This window comes from Triplophysa dalaica, chromosome 8 (genome assembly GCF_015846415.1).
Source record: "Triplophysa dalaica isolate WHDGS20190420 chromosome 8, ASM1584641v1, whole genome shotgun sequence".
In the NCBI taxonomy this organism is placed as follows: domain Eukaryota; kingdom Metazoa; phylum Chordata; class Actinopteri; order Cypriniformes; family Nemacheilidae; genus Triplophysa; species Triplophysa dalaica.
Window position 1 is genome coordinate 23132078 of NC_079549.1, and position 20101 is coordinate 23152178.

General features: G+C 37.0%; 1 protein-coding gene across 3 annotated transcripts in view; it reads right to left on the reverse strand.

The window, feature by feature from the left end:
• LOC130427167 (potassium voltage-gated channel subfamily H member 7-like) overlaps nt 1-20101 on the reverse strand; it is a 56016-nt gene that overhangs the window by 31012 nt on the left and 4903 nt on the right. For all 3 annotated transcript variants that reach the window (XM_056754291.1, XM_056754289.1, XM_056754288.1), the window contains exon 3: nt 2900-3055. In XM_056754291.1, the coding sequence (XP_056610269.1) occupies nt 2900-3055 (156 nt within the window). The remainder of the gene's footprint in view (nt 1-2899; nt 3056-20101) is intronic.

Genomic DNA, 20101 nt, shown 5'->3' on the forward strand with positions numbered 1-20101 from the left:
GCTAAAAATAACCTTCACCTAGAGCGGCGCGCCACGCTGAGTGAGGATTTCAGAAATGAAAGTCCACCTGGGGCCTGAGCAGCTGCGCAGAGCCCTACACGACCGCACCAACACCGCGGACATGCAAACATGCATGACAATGATTGTCCGGCCTGCGGGGTGTTTCACAGACGGAGCAGAGGAAACTGGCCTGCGTGATGATAAAGACCATCCCCAGCCATTTTAAAGACAAAAGAGCATTTAAAACCATACAACTTAGAGTACAGGGTAAATTGTATGAGTGCTTGTGAGGAAAAAACAAATCACTAGATTTGCCAAATTTAAAGGGGTGGTGCAACGGTGTGTCATGCATTCTGACTTCTTTACAATTTTTTACGTGCTGTCTTCTCGTGCCTAACACGGTCAACTTGTCAAAAACGAGTTGGGCATATTTTTTCAAATGTTTTTTTCGAACATATAAAACTGTTTCGTAACAGTTTTTCTTAGTCCCTATTTGGACAATTCTTCCAGAAAAACCTGAGGCACGCCCACACGGCAGCAAGGAGAGCAGGAGAAGGAGCATGCGCAGACTTCACTTTCACTTGTATGCAGGAGCGAGAGCATACGTTTGCGAAGTTCAGGTGTTTGTTTCTTCACTGCATTTGGGTGATGAATGTAATATAAATGGTGGATATAATGCTGGATTTGGAGATCGTTTGAAACTGATATATGGAGCCGTCCCAGCGCTAAAAGACGCCGGACATGAACCACATGCGTGAGTGAAACTGATGTCTGTGTTTTGTTGGAAATGGGTGCGCATGTGCTTTAGTTCAGCCTACCCCTCCCCCCCCCGCAAGCGCTGTATGCTTTCAGAAATAATCATACAGCTGTATCTATCTTTTATAAATGTGATCAAACTAAATACTCTTCAAAGAAAAGAAGTATACAATACTACTCTATAGGTACTCAAGATTAAAATGAGATTGGCAGAAACTGTTTGTGTTACGGCAGCTTTAAGTAGTTTAATTGTTGAAGATATTTTGTAAGTTTTGTAAGAGTGGCAGGACAGTACTTTTGTTTAGTTTTCGATCGATGGAATGATGTGTTCTAAAAATGAGTCACAACAAATTTGGCGTAACTTTTTCTTAACAGCTGCTCTGTTTTTTTTGTATCCTAAAAAAACTTCTTCCATCCGCTATGCTTCACAAAAAAAACTAAATTCTCGGGGGATCCCACACTGCAAAAATTATTTTCTCTCTTAGTATTTTTTGTCTTGTTTAAGAGTAGAAATACTAAGCGTTCTTAAATCAAGATACTTCATAAGCAACTTGACTTCTTCAAGTCTTGTTTTCTTATAAATGCATCAAACTCAAGAACATTTTACTATATAAATAAATATTTGCCAACGGGATAAAAAATACTGTAAACTTAATTCAAAGGGAAAACTTTGAATGGGTTTTATTTACTCCATTGACTGTTTTGTTTCTTGTAAGCGAAACATGATATATTGTTAATATATATCTTTTTCAAGTGAATGTATCCTGATTTAAGATTGTTTAGGTATTTATACTGGAAAGCAAGATCATTTTTGCAGTACATGTGGAAATGTTTCACATGGGACATTGCTATATGTTTTTGCGCATGTGAAATTCACGTGGCTTTACCCTAAGGGACGTACAGTAAAGCAAACCTGTCATTGGTTACTTTACATGTCAATCAAATAGTCTTCAGAGTTTCTTCTTGTCTAACTTAGTGGTTCTTGGACAGAATATGCTCAGTGTGGAATCCTGTAGGACAGCATGTTATCATTTGAGAGAACAGAAAGAAGACCATATTGGATATAATCTCCTTCTCCATGCAGACAGCTAAATCTGCACACGCTGATAAGCATGTTAAATCCTTTATTGATAAGAGGCCAATTATAAAACCGCAGAGAGGAGAAGATGCCAACATCCCAACTGTTTCTGAGCAGTCCCGGCGTAATCCTCCTGTCTCATTAACATTCAGTGATGGTGAACGCCCCACTGCGCTCAGATGATCTGCACGCGGGCCAGAGAAAGTTCTTCCTGTTCTCAACACTGCCAGGTAGCAGAATTACAACGGCTGGTTAAACTCTGCACAGTCTCAACCGCCATGCCCACGGATCGTTGGCTGAACTTCTGATGAATACGGCACACAAAATTAAAACTGCTTCAGTTTATAACCTGATGTGAGTATATGTTGCATTTTTGGTGTTGATGTGGTTGACATCTTCATTGTCACCTGAATAATGTTTGATGGCACAGATGTTTGAATCTAACTCTGTCCCCCTTCAGGTCTGAGGTTTAATCGAATGTTTCCCAAAATGTTTTTTTTAATATTTTTCTATCGGGATCTCTGCGATTTTATACTCTATTGGATGAATATCATTATTTTTAATAATTGATATAGATTTTTAGTATAGATTTTTTTGTATCTACTGCCTATTCTAAAATGCCTTTTTAGTTAAAGTGCGCAAATTGTGAAAAAAGCTAAATAAATTAAATATCAGCCAGGAACATATGGAATATACACAATAAAGACTATCATCAAAACAGTATTGTGAGGCTGAATATAGAGAGGCCAATATATGATCCCAACAAAACCTTTCTCGATTAATACACAGTCAATGTTCAGTATTATCAGAGTGACTTTAACTATTTTACATTGTCCAAAATAAGTCATTGATTTTAACTTATCTTTTTAAGTTAGAGCAACTTAGCATTTCCCCAAAATTTAAATGAATCATTTAAAACCAATTTAATTGTGCTTAAAAATTTCAGGCAGCAAAAAGCATGTTTTAGAGTGCCAAAGATGATATGTTGGGAATCAACAGCCAGCAGATGTTTCCTTCACAAACTTTCTAGAAACAAGAACTAAAAAAAGCACAGTTCAGACTCACTGATGTCAGGTTTGGCAGGCGGGGTGAGGTTCAGTCTCTCTGTAGAGACATTGCTGTCCTCGTCGAGAACACAATCGAAGTTCAGGATGAACATCATGACGACGCCTTCTTCATTCTTCACGGGGATGATGTGAGTGTTGCAGAGGAATTCGGAACCTATAGATGAAAACGGTAAAATTTGAAAACAAACATTGTTTTGGAAAGCGTGCAATTTTTCATCTTGTTAACTCCCCTAACAGTTGTGGGGACTTCCTCTAGCGTGTTAATGAAGACATACGGCCCGAAGCCGAGATTAAGAGCTGTGAATGGAAAACAGAAATCACTGAGGATTTCGAACTGCCACGTGAATGACGCTTCAATTGAGAACAAGATCACGGTGACTTACTGCACTTATCACCAAAAGCACACTCTTAAAAATCACAAAAGTGCTTTCAAGAGTCTTCACAGCGATGCCGTAAAAGAAACATTTTTAGTTCCACAAAGATCCATTCAGTTTAAGGTTCTTTAAAGAACCGTATTTTAAAAGGGATGTTCAAGTTTCTTTATGAAACCACTTAGACAAAAAGGTTTCTCTTTGGCATCGTGAAACACCTTTTGTGTGCATGTTAAAGGATTTTAGTGAGTAACTGACTTCAATTCAGCCTTTTTCTAACCCAAAGCTGTCATTTGGTTTCAGAAAATGTAGAATACAGTGATATGGACTTTAGGTAATGTTATATATCATTGAAATGCTCGTGCTAAAGATAAAAAATTAAAGAATATCATGAATATTATGGGCAACTGACTTTTTACATCTCACGAGTGCAAAACATAACCGTCAATCTCAAAATGTATCTGTAATATGGAGATGGTGTTTTTAGAATAGAAATACTAAACAAAATACCATCATTTGCAAGGTGTGCAGAAACACAATGGCGACAATAGGTCATGGCACACACACCCTTTCCTATCACCCTCAGAAGCATTTACAATAAAAATAAAGAAAATTTTGTAGGTGGTCGATCCAAATCTTGTTTTTCTGTTAAAATCACCTTTTTTAATTACTCTGGATCAAAAATATCAATATAGACTCCATTTCAAGTATAAGATTTTGCACTGATATTGATATATTATTTAATAATTATATTATTCATTATTATTATTATAATGGATAAATAATTATATTTATATTATACAATTATATGAATAATATTCATATATTTTGTAGGTAAAGTGAATCACACTGCCGTACATTTAAGATACAGTACATTCATGGTGTTTTTGTGTCCATTCTTTGTATTTGTATGAAAATTATTCAAATGGTAAATTATTAAAATTGTCTCAATTTTTGTATACCAGGCAAGAAAGCCAAATGAGTTCGGAATGACATAAAGGCAAGTAAATTACTAAAATCTTTATTATTGGATTAATAGATTTATTTAACCGGTGAATATCTGTTCTTACATTACAATGATAAAAATGTTCATAAATGATATCAGTCACTTGTTTAGACCGCAATTCATTTTTGACAGATAAGAATTAAAGCCGGGGGATATTCAACAACCATCCACTGACAGCACACAGCACACATCATATTTCATAAACAATAACACACGTCACATCAACTCATCAGCACAGCTTAGTCACGGCTCTTTATTCAATTACTAACATTATTTATTTAATAATCTCTGAATACTTGATGACAACTTACATCTGCGGAACAGACGGTAAATTACAGAAATACTCTCTTCTGAAAACCACCCACAGAGCTGGATGTACGCCAGAGGATGTAACTGTGGATAAATGTGGTGAATCCGACCCGGAGGTCAAAGGTCAGAGCCCGTACTGCTCTCTGCAGGCTCAGCCCCGTTTGCCTGCCCTTATTCCACAGACACGTGCCTGTGCTGTGTGACAGAAAGCAGAGCTATACAGCACAATGAATTTGTCGGCTCGGACATCAGTGTTCTTTTTTTCGGTCCAATCCATCCTTATCTCTCTCATTGAGTCCACCGCCAAAGCCCCTTTAGAGATGAAAGGATACAAAAATGCCTCGCAGGCTCCAGATATCTGATGCGCGAGAGGATTATTAATGTTTGGGTGTCTGATCAGGACAAATATGCTTGTGTTTTGTCGGCCCTGGTGGTTTTTGTAAATGAAAACACATGTAGAATATACAGCCAAGGAGAAAAATTAAGAGACCATTCCAAGTTTTCATTTAATCCCCATTTCTTTATGTATTGTGGCCTGAATTGAATACATTTTTTTTTACTTTTCCGTAATACATTTACAAATACTACTGTTGCATTGTTTAAAAGTGAATGTGAACATGTTTTCTCTGCAGTTTTTGAGGTCTGAAAAAATATATAGAGTCTGTTTCACCAATAGGTTTTTGGCAAAATTTGGGCGAATATTGTTTGCAGTTCACAAAATAAAACAAAAATGATGTTTCTACCTAAACACAAACCTATAAAAGTTTTTTTTAAATGGTCTCTTCCGAGGCTGTAGGTATTGAATATAGAATTTGTTTTTTGACATATGGTTATTTTGAACTGTTTCTATATGATCTTCATAGCCATTTTAACTTTTGTATTTTTATGTATTTATGAATTTGAATTATATAGTAATTTCATCGACTTTCTTTAGCAAGTGGTGAGTTTAATATGAATTTTGTACTTTAACTTCTCCACAGATTCGTGGCTGTGAGGGAAAACTAAACGATTTTGGCTCATTTAAAAGGGACAGGACCATTTACTATCTCCTCCTTGCTTTGTTTTATCGCGTCAATCATTACGAAATGACGTAAATTTATGAAATCTGCACATTTTAAGGCACTTCAAGGGGTATTTAAATTCGGTTTTAGATAGCTGGTCTGAATTTTTTTTTTTTGAATGTCCCTAAAATGATCAGATTACTGTACTTGGCCTTTAAACTGCTCCGTAAAATAACGTTTCGGTTGATAATGTATGCTCATATTTGCCTTTCATGTCCACAGCCACACCCAGCACGAAGCAAATATATCACTTTTAAATGCTGACAGCACTAAAGGTCATATACTGTACGTCACATGCAGTGGATTATGGAGGGAGAGCGGCATGAATGTTGAGGACTAAGCATTTCTTACATTTCAAACACTACATCAACTTCTTCTGCACAGATAGGCATCATTATTATTATGAACACAAAACGCATAAGAAAACGGATTAAATGAGGTGTGAAGTGTTTTCGTCTAATCTGTGCTGTTTAATCTGTGCGCTCAATATTATCAAAAGGGCATCAGGTCTGAAAGTGGCTTTGAAAATCTTCTGAAGATAAAAAATGTCATGACCTGACCATGAGAAGGTACGATCTCTGCGTTCAACCTTTGACTAGATCTAAGCACTCATAGTATTGAAAATGCTCAAATATCTATCTAAAAGTGGTTTGAAATCGAAAGTTTCCACTTTGTCTCAGTCCGTATATAAAGATGAAATCTTTTCTGTACCACTATTACCTGATTGGACTCTTTAAGACTTTTGTGGTTAATTCAGATTAAACTCTGAAAGAGTAAATGTAAATTTTCTTTCATGCTTATGTGTTTGGATTACATTGGTGGCAATCTTAGTGCAGAACGCCAGATCTTCCTCTACATCCCAGATCACAGAACGAACTCAAAAAATGGTATGTAGAAAAACAAGACTTTTGATGATATTTCTTTCTCAGATAGAGGCCAAGCTTGACAAATGGAAACGTCAACATGAATGTGGATTGAATACAAGACGGCTCCCAGTTCTCCGAGGTTTCTCTGGTTCTGAGCAGTCTGAAGTCTGCCACTGCTAATGTGCTCCAGCACGAGCCGGTTAAATTTAGTCAGACAGCCAGCATACTGCTAATGAACGCCGGTGACGGCCGCTTCCGAAACTGAGAGAGAGAACTGAACGTGTGTGAGAGCATTTCAAAGCCAGACTGAGACGAACAGACACGTTCCGCGGTGATGATCATCAGATCTGTCCGCTTACTACACGGTGGGAAACAGGAGGGCTTTGTTAGCAGCAACCGTCTTCCATGACTCACAGTGTTGGTTTAAAAATCATGAAAGCTAAAATTATGAGGGAGTGAATCACGCCCACCGAAACACATTTTACCATTGAGCAATTGCAGACAAGACCTTTAAAAGGAGAGTATAAATCTTTCATCATTCACTCACCCTAATGTTCTTCTGCACAACACAAAAGAAGATATTTGGAAGATTGTTGGTAACCAAACAACACTGATTCCATTGACTTGCACTGATGGGTAAATGATGATATAATTTGAATTTCTGGGATTAGTTGAAGTTATTGTATTAGTTAGACACCATCATTAGCATTTCGAAACCATGATGCATTCGTTTTTATTTCTGATTCATAAGAGTCATAAATTCTTTCGAGTTCATTATTTATGGTGTTAAGGTCGTATCATTTATGTTTCACAATGCTTCCAGTCACTAATGACAGCACGATGGCTCTTTCTGTGATTAATAATGGAGGACAGACATGGATCCCGCTGGTCTGTCTGGTTGGCGTTTTGTTGGCCCAGTTTCAGTCGGGTTTCTCATATTGCCGGTCTACATCATGTACTGTTCCAACGGTACCACTTTACAACTGAAAAACACAAGTCAGTCCTGTACTACAGGACCTGGAACCTTTAAACTTGTAGTAACACTTAAAGCAGCTTTGCAATGGTGTATCATATATTCTGACTTCTTTACAATGTTAAACATGCTGTCTTCTCATGCTTAACATGGTTTCGGAAAGTTTTTTTCGAACATATAAAACAACTTTTCTTAGTCCCTTATTGGACATGTCTCCCGGAAAAGCATGCGACACAGCCACACGGCAGCTAGGAGCGCAGGAGAAGGAGCATGCACAGCCGTCACTTTCACCTGTATGCAGGTGAGAGAGAGCATACGTTCACGAAGTTCAGGTGTTTGTTTGTTCACTGCATTTGGGTGATGAATGTAGTAAAACCGGTGGATAGAGCGCCATTGATTTGGAGATCGTTTGAAACTGATATATAGAGCCGTCCAAGTGCTAAAAGATGCCGGACATGAACTGCATGTGCTTTAGTTCAGCCTACCCCTCCCCCCGGACACGTCGCATGATTTCGGAAGCAATCGTACAGCTGTATCTGTCTTTTACAAATGTGATCAAACTAAATACTCTTCGAAGATACGAAGTATGCAATACTGATCTATAGGTACTCAAGATTAATATGAGATTGGTAGAAACCCCCTGTGTTATGCCCGCTTTAACAATAAGATCAAATTCATGAACCTTAGTTAACAGACAACACAAACTACCACAAGCAACATATTTTATAGCACAATCTTCGTTAATGTTTGTATCATGTTTATATAAAGTACATAGAATTGTTCATTCTTCATGTAATAAATAAACGGTTTGGAAGCATTGTTCATTGTTAGTTTATGTAAACTAGATTATTAACATAATGACAAGAAAATTAACAGGGTTGAAATAAAAAGCTAAAATTAGTTGTTTAATGTGAATCAGCATACACGGGTGTTAACTTTGTTATCTTTACATGCAAAACTGTATTTAATCATACTGATTTCAGTAATTAACTAAACCATTTAAATAAAACTTGGTGGTGGTGTTTGTGCAGAATGATGTTACAAACTTTTAATTTCATAAAGAATAACAGGAAGGAAAGTGAGGTTGATGACCTGGTAAAAAACCTGTGAGTTGACAAACCATCATTTATCTTATAATTTGGCTGAATTGAATGTCCTCGTGTGCAGAATAAATGTAATTCATGCAGTTGATAATTAAAGATAATTATTTAGTAAGTGTTATTGAAGCACGTCTCCTGTATGTTTGGTGTCACTAACTCAACAGTAAACTGTGTAATTGGTCTCTGCAATCTCATCAGGATAAAAGACACCACGGACGACATTACACCGATAAAAGATCCCTTAGACGTAGTGATGGAGAAGATCTGGTGTCCTGATGGAGGTCACGTTAAGAGAAAGACGTCAAGAAAGTCACAGCCAAGAGAGATTGACTAGTGTCATGTTATTAGATGTCATTGTTTCAACAGCCAGTCCTGTAGCTCAATGGTTAGAGCATGGCGATAGCAACCCCAAGGTCATGGGTTCGACCCGGGGATTGCACATACTCGAAAACAAATGTTCACGCGATAAAGCTTGAAGTTGCTTTGGATAAAAGCGTTTGCCAAATGTGTAAATGTATTATAGTTTTGTAATCTTTTCAATGGGTTTTATGGGAAAAAAGAAATGGACAACAGTCCAAACATTATGTGCTGTTTTTGTGATTTACAAGTGAGATGTTGATGGCTAGTTTGATGCTTTGTGGTTGGTAGTTTTGGGTAAAGTACAGCATTAAAGTCTCTTGTTGTGATGTGGGCAACAGTAGTTACAGTTTCTGGCTTGAATCACTGTTTGTTTTGGGCTTTGAGAACATAAGCAGATGGACAAACGCTAGTTCAATGAAGAGGTCTCTTGACATCCTGTACCATGCTGAAAGTCACATGTTACAAAGCTTGGCATGTCAGCGTGCTCATAATCACATAGAGCGGCTAAGTAATGTCCAGAAGGAATATTTACACATCATTTTCTTTTAATGTTTCTTTAGGTTCAAGCGAATCATCAAAATATGATGTGTATGGTATAAAATGGACAAATAAATAAACAGATAACAGCTACCAAACATTAAAGGCAGACTAAAGCATTTGAGGAAATATGGGTTTTCTTCTTAAATTTAAACAAATATGTGGAAAAATTGTAATGCCTCAATGAGTGCACATGTGCTCAAGCCTTCTTAAATGCCCCTTAAAGTTTACACGCTTTATAGTTTGCATATAACATTTTTAATATGTTATTTTATATCTTTAATAATTTACACTCCGGATTATAAAAAAGTAAGAAAAGGATGGTTCCTTATAGACCCTTTGACTGAATATTTCTCTATGGAACCAAAAATGGTTCTTCTATCAACTTTGGCCAAGCGAATCATCAAAATATGATGTGTATGGTATAAAATGGACAAATAAATAAACAGATAACAGCTACCAAACATTAAAGGCAGACTAAAGCATTTGAGGAAATATGGGTTTTCTTCTTAAATTTAAACAAATATGTGGAAAAATTGTAATGCCTCAATGAGTGCACATGTGCTCAAGCCTTCTTAAATGCCCCTTAAAGTTTACACGCTTTATAGTTTGCATATAACATTTTTAATATGTTATTTTATATCTTTAATAATTTACACTCCGGATTATAAAAAAGTAAGAAAAGGATGGTTCCTTATAGACCCTTTGACTGAATATTTCTCTATGGAACCAAAAATGGTTCTTCTATCAACTTTGGCATCGCTGTGAAGAAACTTTTTGGGATAATACACCCAAAAATGAAAATTCTGTCATCATTTACTCACCCTCAGGTTGTTCCAAATCTGTAAAATGTCTTTGTTCTGCCAAAAACGAATAAAGATAGTTGGAAGAATGTCAGTTACCAAACAAATCTCCTCCCCTAATGACTCCCGTAGTATTTTCCCTACTCTGGAAGTAAATAGGGGATGAGATCAGTTCGGTTACAGACATTCTTCCAACTATCTTTATTAGTTCCTCAGAACTAAGGCATATATACAGATTTGGAACCACCCGAGGGTGAGTTAATGGTGACAGAAGGTTTATTTTTGCGTGAACTATCCCTTTAAGCACCAGTGTACGGTATGGGGTATATGCACACGGAGCGATGATGCCCTTCCCCTAAAATCTCTGCCAGCTCTTTAACATCTGGCGCCATAGGGAACAATGGCATTTCGCTTAAGGATGCACATATGATTACGATCATCAACGTGAGTCTAAATATTCAAACACTTCGCCATACGTCGACAACCAAAAAGGAGAAGCACTTTAGGCTATCCGTTTCAAGGTACATCACAAATACGAAAAAAGCTAAATTAACTTTTGCACTTACTAGAGTCATGACGACCTAACATTGTGCTTACTAAACACATCGTTATCACTTAATGAAAAATCCCCTTAGTGCAATGAGAGCGGTAGTGACCTGAGATTTAGTGGATGTACGTCATCGTCCTGCATGCATATACTCTATTTGACTAAAGGGTGAAGATGTCCATATTTGAAAGCTGTACATCACTTTTGGCCATGTCTTGTATTTCAAATTGTTCTCAAGTGTCAGATAGTAAAGATATCTGTGTTAAATATCTGTACAAGAGATTGCAGTAGTTAGCCGGTGACACTCATGTGCTGGTGGAATTGTTTATAGTGTCAATGTATCAGTAACTTGCTTCATGTTACAGACGTCAGGTGACAAGAGATAGCCTCTAATCTTTAGATTACCTCGTTTCTTTCCGGAATTAAGAGACTGCAGTTACGGTATTTACCAGCCGGGGCTCTTGACTCTATACCGTACCGCATGACAGACGTCTTCGGCCTCACCGACTCGCTGTTTTTCCAGCTCACTAGACACTTTGTGTTCCCCCGGGGCCTTCAGCATCCAACACGTCAGTTAGGAAATCCTCGGCTTCACTCGCACACTACACTCAAGCTGTCAGTGTGCTGTTAACAAAACACTCATTCATTCATAATATAACCCTGTATTCACAAATAAACAGTGAACTCTATGATTTGTTTTGTTGTCAAGGGTCACATATACTACAGTGTACTTCAATTTACTATAGTTTACTGCAGTAAGGATTCAGTACTGTATACCCAATCATTTTTTCCTGTGGGTTTTTTTTAAAGAAATTCCTAACATTTTCTTATAAACTAACTCTTTTTTTATTGTTGTTGTAAAGGTTATAAGCAGATTTGTAACTTCAATATGGGACACTTCTTTTCTCAGCCATTCAGATATTCTCAAACTGACCTATATACAGTACTGAGATATCGAACCGTAACTGAATTCGCTCTCTAGAATAACATCAACACTAAGATCAACCTAAGAGACCCCGATTTCTCCCAGTTTAAAACAGCCGCTGTACTTTGTCCAGCGTGTGCACATCTATCCATTTCTTCCGTTTTGAAATAGTCACCGCTCCGAGACCTGCGTGTGAAATTGAACCGTCAATGACTCTCACTTTGAAACTGAGAACAGATAGAAACTAATCGCAGTGTGTTTTGGACTTCTCTGCCGTCTCGCGCACTGAAAAGGCTCGTGATATAAATATAGTTCCTCTTTCAAGATGATGGAAATTTCATTACATTGCTATTTCCACCATCAATAATTAAATCATTGTGGCACATCGAAGACATCAATACACAAGTATGCATTTCACTCAGGACATTCTGGAGGAAGCTTGTTGGTCCACACCCTCAGGGTCCAAAATAAACTTTGTGCCACACCTTCCAATGACGTGTGAATCAAGAGTGCCCATAAATATTTCATTCAACTGTGTTTTGCACTATTTTTATACAAATTAATTATTTAGCTGTTGTCTATTTGTGACAAAAAACAGCACTCGACATGAGTTCTGTCACTGCCCGAGGACTAATTCGATTTTATTTTTTGAATGTTGCTCATTTGGTCCTCAGTTGTGTTTTATCTAAAAATCAGATTGTTTCTCTTATAAATACAGCATGTAGGTGTATATGTGTAAACTGAATGTAGATTGTAGAGATAAAATAATCTGGATTTGGATAAATCGAATGAGAAATGTTCGAGTTCATATTGAGATCTTCAACAAAATTGACTTTTGATTGCACACTTGACAAATCTGATGGAGTCATTATTGAGATTTCTGCCTCTTTTCTTATGAGAAGTACAGTTTATGAGATGCATATGCTATCCATTTCATCTCATATCTAGGACTTCAATATTTCAATATTTGATTTTCTTATAGGCATGACATCACCTGTCATGAACAGTGTTGTTACTAAGTAATTATTAGTACTATTACTTATTTAATTTCTTTCCCCTTGAATATGTAAAGTAAGGGATTACTCTTATTTTTCTTTTTACAGTTACTTCTGATGTAATTAAACTAAATAATGTGTCCAATAGTGGAATTCATATCAAAATTTAAAGTCTGATTTTAAAATCCATGCTTTAATATATAATTCTCACATTTGTAATACTTCGGTCAGTTAATAATGCTACTTTATGCATTTTAATATTATTTGTTTGAATGATTTAAAAGAGCATTTTTATGTCTATCCTTGAATCACTTTACTAATCAAGGTCGATGTAGGACATAGAAAGTAATACGTAATTAAATACTTTTTGGAGAGATTCATTTGTACAGTAATCTAATGACACTATTGAATATGTAATTAGTAACTAGTAATTCATTACTTTTTCAGAGTAACTTCTCCCAACACTGGTCCAGAAAAATTTACTCTATTCATGAAGTCTTCTTTTTGGCATGTATTTATAATAGCAAATACGAGTGCTGGTGTAACGTACAGACTTTATTCAGACGCAAATGTGACGGGCAGGTCCAAACGTGATGATCTTTAATAGAAAACTGCACTACATTATCAGTCTCAGTGTCATGACAGGAGCAGAGCGGGGCTTTAAAACCTGCCATAGGCTCGTCGTTTCCGTTACGCCAAGCGTTATTTTATTGCTTGATTTAATGAACGCATTACAAGGTGACAAAGCAATTGCCTACAAGAGCACCGTTATCTTTTTTGCCTTAAGGTAAAAGTCACAATGCTAAATAAACACTTTTTTCCAGACCCCTCCTGTAATTTCTCTAAAACGCCACTTTGTCCTCCTCGGACACGGGCGATTGAAGCGCTGCATCCCCAGGGAGAGATTTGGTTTTATCCGCTGGTTGAGTTACGGCTTGTGAAGGCATGAGGCTAAATATAGACCCATAATGGTCATACCTTCAGGAAAGACTATGTGAAGTCATTACCGAGCGAAGGGATGGATTTCACTCTCTACCTCCCACAACCGAGAGGCTCTTTATACACTAGACAAGCCATCACAGTCTAATGACCGCAGGTGAAGAGTGCAGATTCCTCATTCGCGCCTGTGTTTTTTACCGTAATGCAATTTAAAGGTGACGGCTCAATGTTACAGCAGCTGAGATCCATTATGGTAGAGAAAGCGAAATAGAGTCTAAGCAATCGAATTCTAAATGAATACACGAGAGAATCTGATTACAGAGTACGCTTGGGTAATCTCAACCAGATAACTACTTTAATCCACTGATGTTGAACATCACTTCTGCGGAAACGCATAAGTATCGCTGAGAGCGGTGTTTCCTAAACTTCGAACCGTGACTTATCCCTCCAAACAATTAACATCCTTCTGTGTACTTACTCAGTTTCAGAAAAATAAAACCTCAGGCGTGACAAAGTCAACCAACAGACTGACAGCATGAAAAGAAACAGCTGTGATAAATTATTAAATAAATATTATGGATACATTTTGGTCCTTTATAAATACATGTAGAAATATGACTGTTGTATTGCTTAAAAGTGAATATGAACTTTTGTTTTCCTGTTTTATTTGTTTTCATTTTTTGCAAATAAATGCGAATAAAAACAATACTTTTATTTGAAATTTAGGAGGAATATTCTTAGGGTTTCACAAAATAAAATAAAAATGATCAGTTTACATTGACACATACATATAAATAGTCAATTACGAAATAGTTTTCTTTTAATTTCCGTTGTTGTTTATTTATGTCGATATTATTTATATTGATTTTGCAAATGAACAAAATTAGACAGAAAAAAATACTGTATCTGACTAGAGTATTTACTATAGTAAACTGTAATAAAATATTCTATAATATTTATATTATATATAATATTATATTATACTGTTTTATGTACAGTATGATCTATCTAGCAATTTTACTGTAGTTTACTCCATTAATATCCAATAGTTTTTTTCTCTGGATCTTCTATCTTACAGAGTATATGTTTACATTGCATACATGGTACTGTTTTATGGTAGTAATAATAGACAAATACCATAAAGTATAATAGACGAGTCTGTTTTATTTTTGGTTTTCTTCAAGTTAGATGACCTACTTTCAGAAAGGTACCGAGTGACGGCATAGTCATGCGAGGCGTTGATATCTTCACAGCGTGATGCTTTAAAAGAGACACTTAATTCCACTAACCGCTCATGTGATACAAGTGAAGAAGAGCAAGCAAATGTTGTAAAAAAATAAGTAAAACAAAAAGATAAAAACAAAACCACAGTGAATGATTCTTTGTGTATTGTTAGTACTAAAAAATGTAAGAGAGACAATTAAAACTCAATGGCCATGAGAAGACATACATTTCTTTTCCCCTAGTTGTCTCTCTAATGCATTCTGACTGTGTTGATGTTGTGGGCTGTTTTGTTCGGTGGGATTCGACCAATCACAGACAAGCATTGGAGGAGGGGATAGAGACCCAGTAACCCTTTGTTTGGGGTCTGGTGGCCATGTGGCTCGCTGCGGTTTTACCGGGGCTACTTCGAGGCAGACTGCACTGGCCTACTTTAATTTCCCATCAGTGCCGCTTCATGTCGCCCTTCAGTCGGATCACCCCGTCACGCCCACTCTATGAGCAAACCCATTGGCTGTTCCACTCACGCAGGACAGTTATGATATCCTCTACTGGGAGGTTTGATGTGTCATGTTTTGAAATGGTTGAAGGCATTTGTCATATTCTTATATTCCGCTCCTCATCTGTGTCTTGAAGCAAAGTTTTGTTAAAATTGCAACTCTGTGTGTTATGTAATGTGCAATCTCTCTTTATAAGATCACACATTCTATACAAAGTGACTTTTACTGTCTCCGAGCTATAAATTTTTTCAGCGTGTGCATTAACTGGAGATCAAACAGATTTGGGTGTTCTTGTGCCATGGTCTATACTTGAGTTTATTGATGTAAAATGCATTCTATGAAGATGGGAAGGACACGTTCAGACATAATAAAAAAACGTAATCTGGTATTTCATTATGCAAATACAAGATTCCACTGGAGGTCTAAACATCTTATGTCAGGGTAAAAGTATTTGTCACAATATATTAATTAGTTTGACATAGCAGTTGATTTCGCTCGAAATTAAAATATATATTTTATATTTTTATACGTTCATATAAATATATTTATTATATCGATTATTTATTTATTTTGTTTTCTCTTAAAATTGGAATTGATGGAAGCAAACCAAAAGATGAGAAATGCATGATAAGTCTGACTTCACAGCAGAAAAGCTTTGCGTTATGTAACGCTTGAGTTCAAAACAAAAGCTTAAAAATACCAAAACTAGTATTATGTAAGCAATGTTTAGTCTGTCGATCATAGCAAAACAAACCCCGGCAGGTTTAAATGTCGGCGAAACACCCTGAAGCACTTTATTCTGTTATTGACCGACTGACTGTATATTATCATATCTAAATCAAACAAATTAATACATGAACATAAAATATTGATTTAAATAGATTTTTATTAGATTACATGAACATCATGTATTATCAAACATCTTTATCAAATATTTCACCGCTGAATGTGAATGCTGGTAAATCGACCAATTAGAATCAAGTATTCCGAAGAATGTAACAAAAACTGATGATTGATTCATAAATGTTCATTATTTACTGAAGCAGTTGGCTTAGTAGGTGCCTTCATACGAAGATGTTGACTACATCACAACAGCTCAGTTTCATACGCAGCCTTTCTCCTGCTGATCTAGAGCAAAATCTAAAATTCCCGAGAAAGGTTTGGCGCTCTTAAAGCTTTCATTCTAAAAACAGATTTTATAATGGAATCACGACGCTCTCGGTTTCACCCTTTCCATGTGCCAGTCAGATTAGATCTGGCTTCAGAAGGGCTGAGAGGAGGAGTGCGGGGCGATGCTGGCAGCGGTAGAGGAACAGATGGTTTAGGTTGCCTCTGGATGGCTTTCAAAAAGGGTTCCCTTAGTCGAGCGGGTCTGTTCCATTAGCGGCGCCGTCCTGATGTACATATGCCATTATTAATCTTATCTTCATATGATGCTGCTGAAGAAGTGTATTATTTGTGCTGAATGAAAGTAAATGTGATGAACTTTAAGAAGTGTATGATGAATACATAAGATTGTTTTCTGTATGAAACCTCCAGTTTCGATGTGCTTTAATGGGGCATTAAGCAAAGTATGTGATGGGTGTTTTAAAATGACACTTCATTCAAAAACGGATAATCTAGAACTGTTTGCTTGAAGACTAAATTATTCTAAATATCTTCGTGTTCAACAGAACAAAAAAAAGATAGAATATTTTTTCTTACTATGGTAGTCGATGATGAAATGTTAGTTGCTCACATTTTTTTAATATTTTCTTTGTTTGGAACAAGTTGGGGGTGAGAAAATGTTGACAGATTTTTCACTCTTTGGGTGGAGTATCCCTTTAAGATTTTCCTAAAATCAAAACATTTTAACCAAATTATCCAACATGGTCTTATGGCAATTCATAACTATTTTACATGGTTACATTGGTGGCTAATGCATATCAATTCATACAATCTCTTTATGTTTTCGTGTGATCTGCTTTTGCCCCGGTGATGTTTGTGTTTAAGGTTAGATGTGTGTTTTTATAATAGTGCAATGTTGTAAATTTTTTCCTGTGAGATCTACTGTAATTGAATAACAAATGGTAAACATTTTACATTTTACATTTTAGTCATTTGGCAGACGCTTTTATCCAAATCGACTTACAGTGCACTTATTTTACAGGGACAATCCCACTGGAGCAACATGGAGTAAAGTGTCTTGCTCAAGGACACACTGCCGGTGGATGCTGGGATCGAACCAGCAACCTTTGATTTACCAGTTCAGTGGTTTAACCCACTAGACCACCATCTCACAAAGATCTTACTATACAACTAGTCCCCTTTAAGTCTGTTTTAAGGAACAGTAAAGGAGAAACACGTAAAAATAAGTTGATGCTTGAATTAAATATAACTGAGACCTCTACTTATGTCCTGAATTTTATTTCTGAGAAACCTTCACCTTTTGCTGGAACTCAAATGTTCTTAAAAACATTTCTTAAAAAATGGCTATTTTAGAGGCGTCACACCAGGAGTGATATTGTGTCAGCAAACACTATTGGTTCTCACATGTCACATGACTGATTATGACATCATCTCCTTTTGTGTTTTACAGAGGAAAGACTGTAATTATTGGTTGGAAGGACACATGGGATGAGTACAGTCTATGAAGTTTTCTTTAAAGGAAAAATACGGTGTTTTTAGGAGGATCTATTGACGGGAAATCAATTTAATATATACACCTATTTCTTCAGAGGTGTATAAGGACCTAACGCAATCAACATTATGTTTGTAATACCTTAGAATAAGCTGTTAATATCTTCATACAGAGCGGCCCTACATACATTGAATACGCCGCCATGTTTTGTGCAGTAGCCCTAAACGGAAAAAAATTACAACAACAACATATCTTGGTATGTAAGTATGTTATTCACATACTGATCTGAATCAAAGCAACCTCCCCGATGATGAGTTTTAGACGATCTTTCTCTCCAAAGTCTCACTGCTGTAAAGTATCTCCATTAGACTCCATAGATATCTGCTCAAGTATCTCTGCTAAAAGCCTTAGTACCGCGGAACCTAACGGGTTACTGGTGGAAAGTCTTTTTAATCTTAGTGCAGGTCTTACCTTCTTTTTAAACTCAAAATCCACAGACCTTTTATTTGATGTAATACATAAGACATAACTCTTTCTACAGTCTTCTGCCCACAAAATCTCTTCCCTGCGTCAACATGAGAATGTTTGAAACAAAAAATTGCAAATTTACTTTACGCACTTATCCTCTAAGAACTCGAAAAAGGTCTCTGATGATACATCATTATCTTACTGTTGTTCACCACTGATTTTTTGCTCAGTAACTGGTTTATTTATCGCTATCTTATATGAAAGCAGTTGATGTCATTTTTAGGAAAACTTCGATTTTAATATATTCAGGTACCTGTCAGCGCTTCTGTATTTATTCATAACAAGAACACAATGTCCGCCCTGTCACACCAGTGACAGCTCAGGAGAACGCTGTTGTCACGACACCTGATCTCAAATTAAACTGGATATGTTTTGAATGATAACACCATTTGCTGCATTCTGATTGGCTAACCGATCTCACTCTCTCTGCCAGATGCACTTGCCTTTGACCCAGCCAAACACAGGCCACTATTTCATAACAGATGCAAGAGAAACCAAAGAGGTGCTGGCCCTTTAATAATAGATGCCGGCCTTTTAGGAGCGACCATCCCGCACCTGCTGTTACGCTGTACCTGCAGAGCCCTTAACCATCTGCCTTCAGCTGTGGATGAGAGAAAGACCAGGTTCGAGCCTCAAGGCCCAACCTGTCACCGTGAGTGAATCCGGCACCCTCGATCGCCACATGCCTCAGATATTGTGGAGTTTGCGTGCGGCGAGTGAGCCGTTGCACGCTTGATCAGTGTCAACTTTTGTCCTTTGAAAGCCGCATGACTTTACAGGCCGCCCGCGAGCAGGCACTTCATCAGATCTGACAAACACGCACCTTGACATCATTCATCCTAGATCAAATTCATGACAGAGAAGAAATACCTGATGAAACATGTTTGACATGAAAAGCATGTGTGAAATAAAAAATGAATGTGGACAGAAGAGCTCAGATGAGTTAGTGAGTGAGTGAGCGAGGTTAGGTTAGAGTGAGTGAGCGAGAGTCAGTGGCGGCGCTAGGGGTGGGTAAGGGGGATGAAGCCCCGAATGTTTTCAGTAAAGCCCTAAATGTTTTATTATCATGCCGTGTACGAATCACTAAGGGGCCGTTTACATTTTGCATCTTTTGCGCATCGACCCATGGGCAAATGTGAGAGGGTCCATATTCTTGGAAAGAAAAAAACATTTACGCTGTGTCCGAAATCACCTACTTTCCATACTATATAGTAGGCGAAAATGAGTATGAGTCATGAATAGTCCGTCGGAATCTTCAGTATGCAAAAAACAGTAGGCAAGAAATACACGGATGGTCAACTACTTCCACCGAGATTTGTGAGTGTGGATGGACACTTCTCTATCCCATGATGCCACTGAGGAACAGACAAATTTCAAAAGTAAATTATATAAATATAGCGGTAACTTTAAGGCAGACGTCTGTTTTTAATGCAAGTGCCAATAAATGAATTTCTCGTGACTAAATTGTGTTTTTATCAACGCTCACGTGTAGGTTGTTGTCAATACGTTATAGGTCAAAAAGCATACGGGTCACATGAC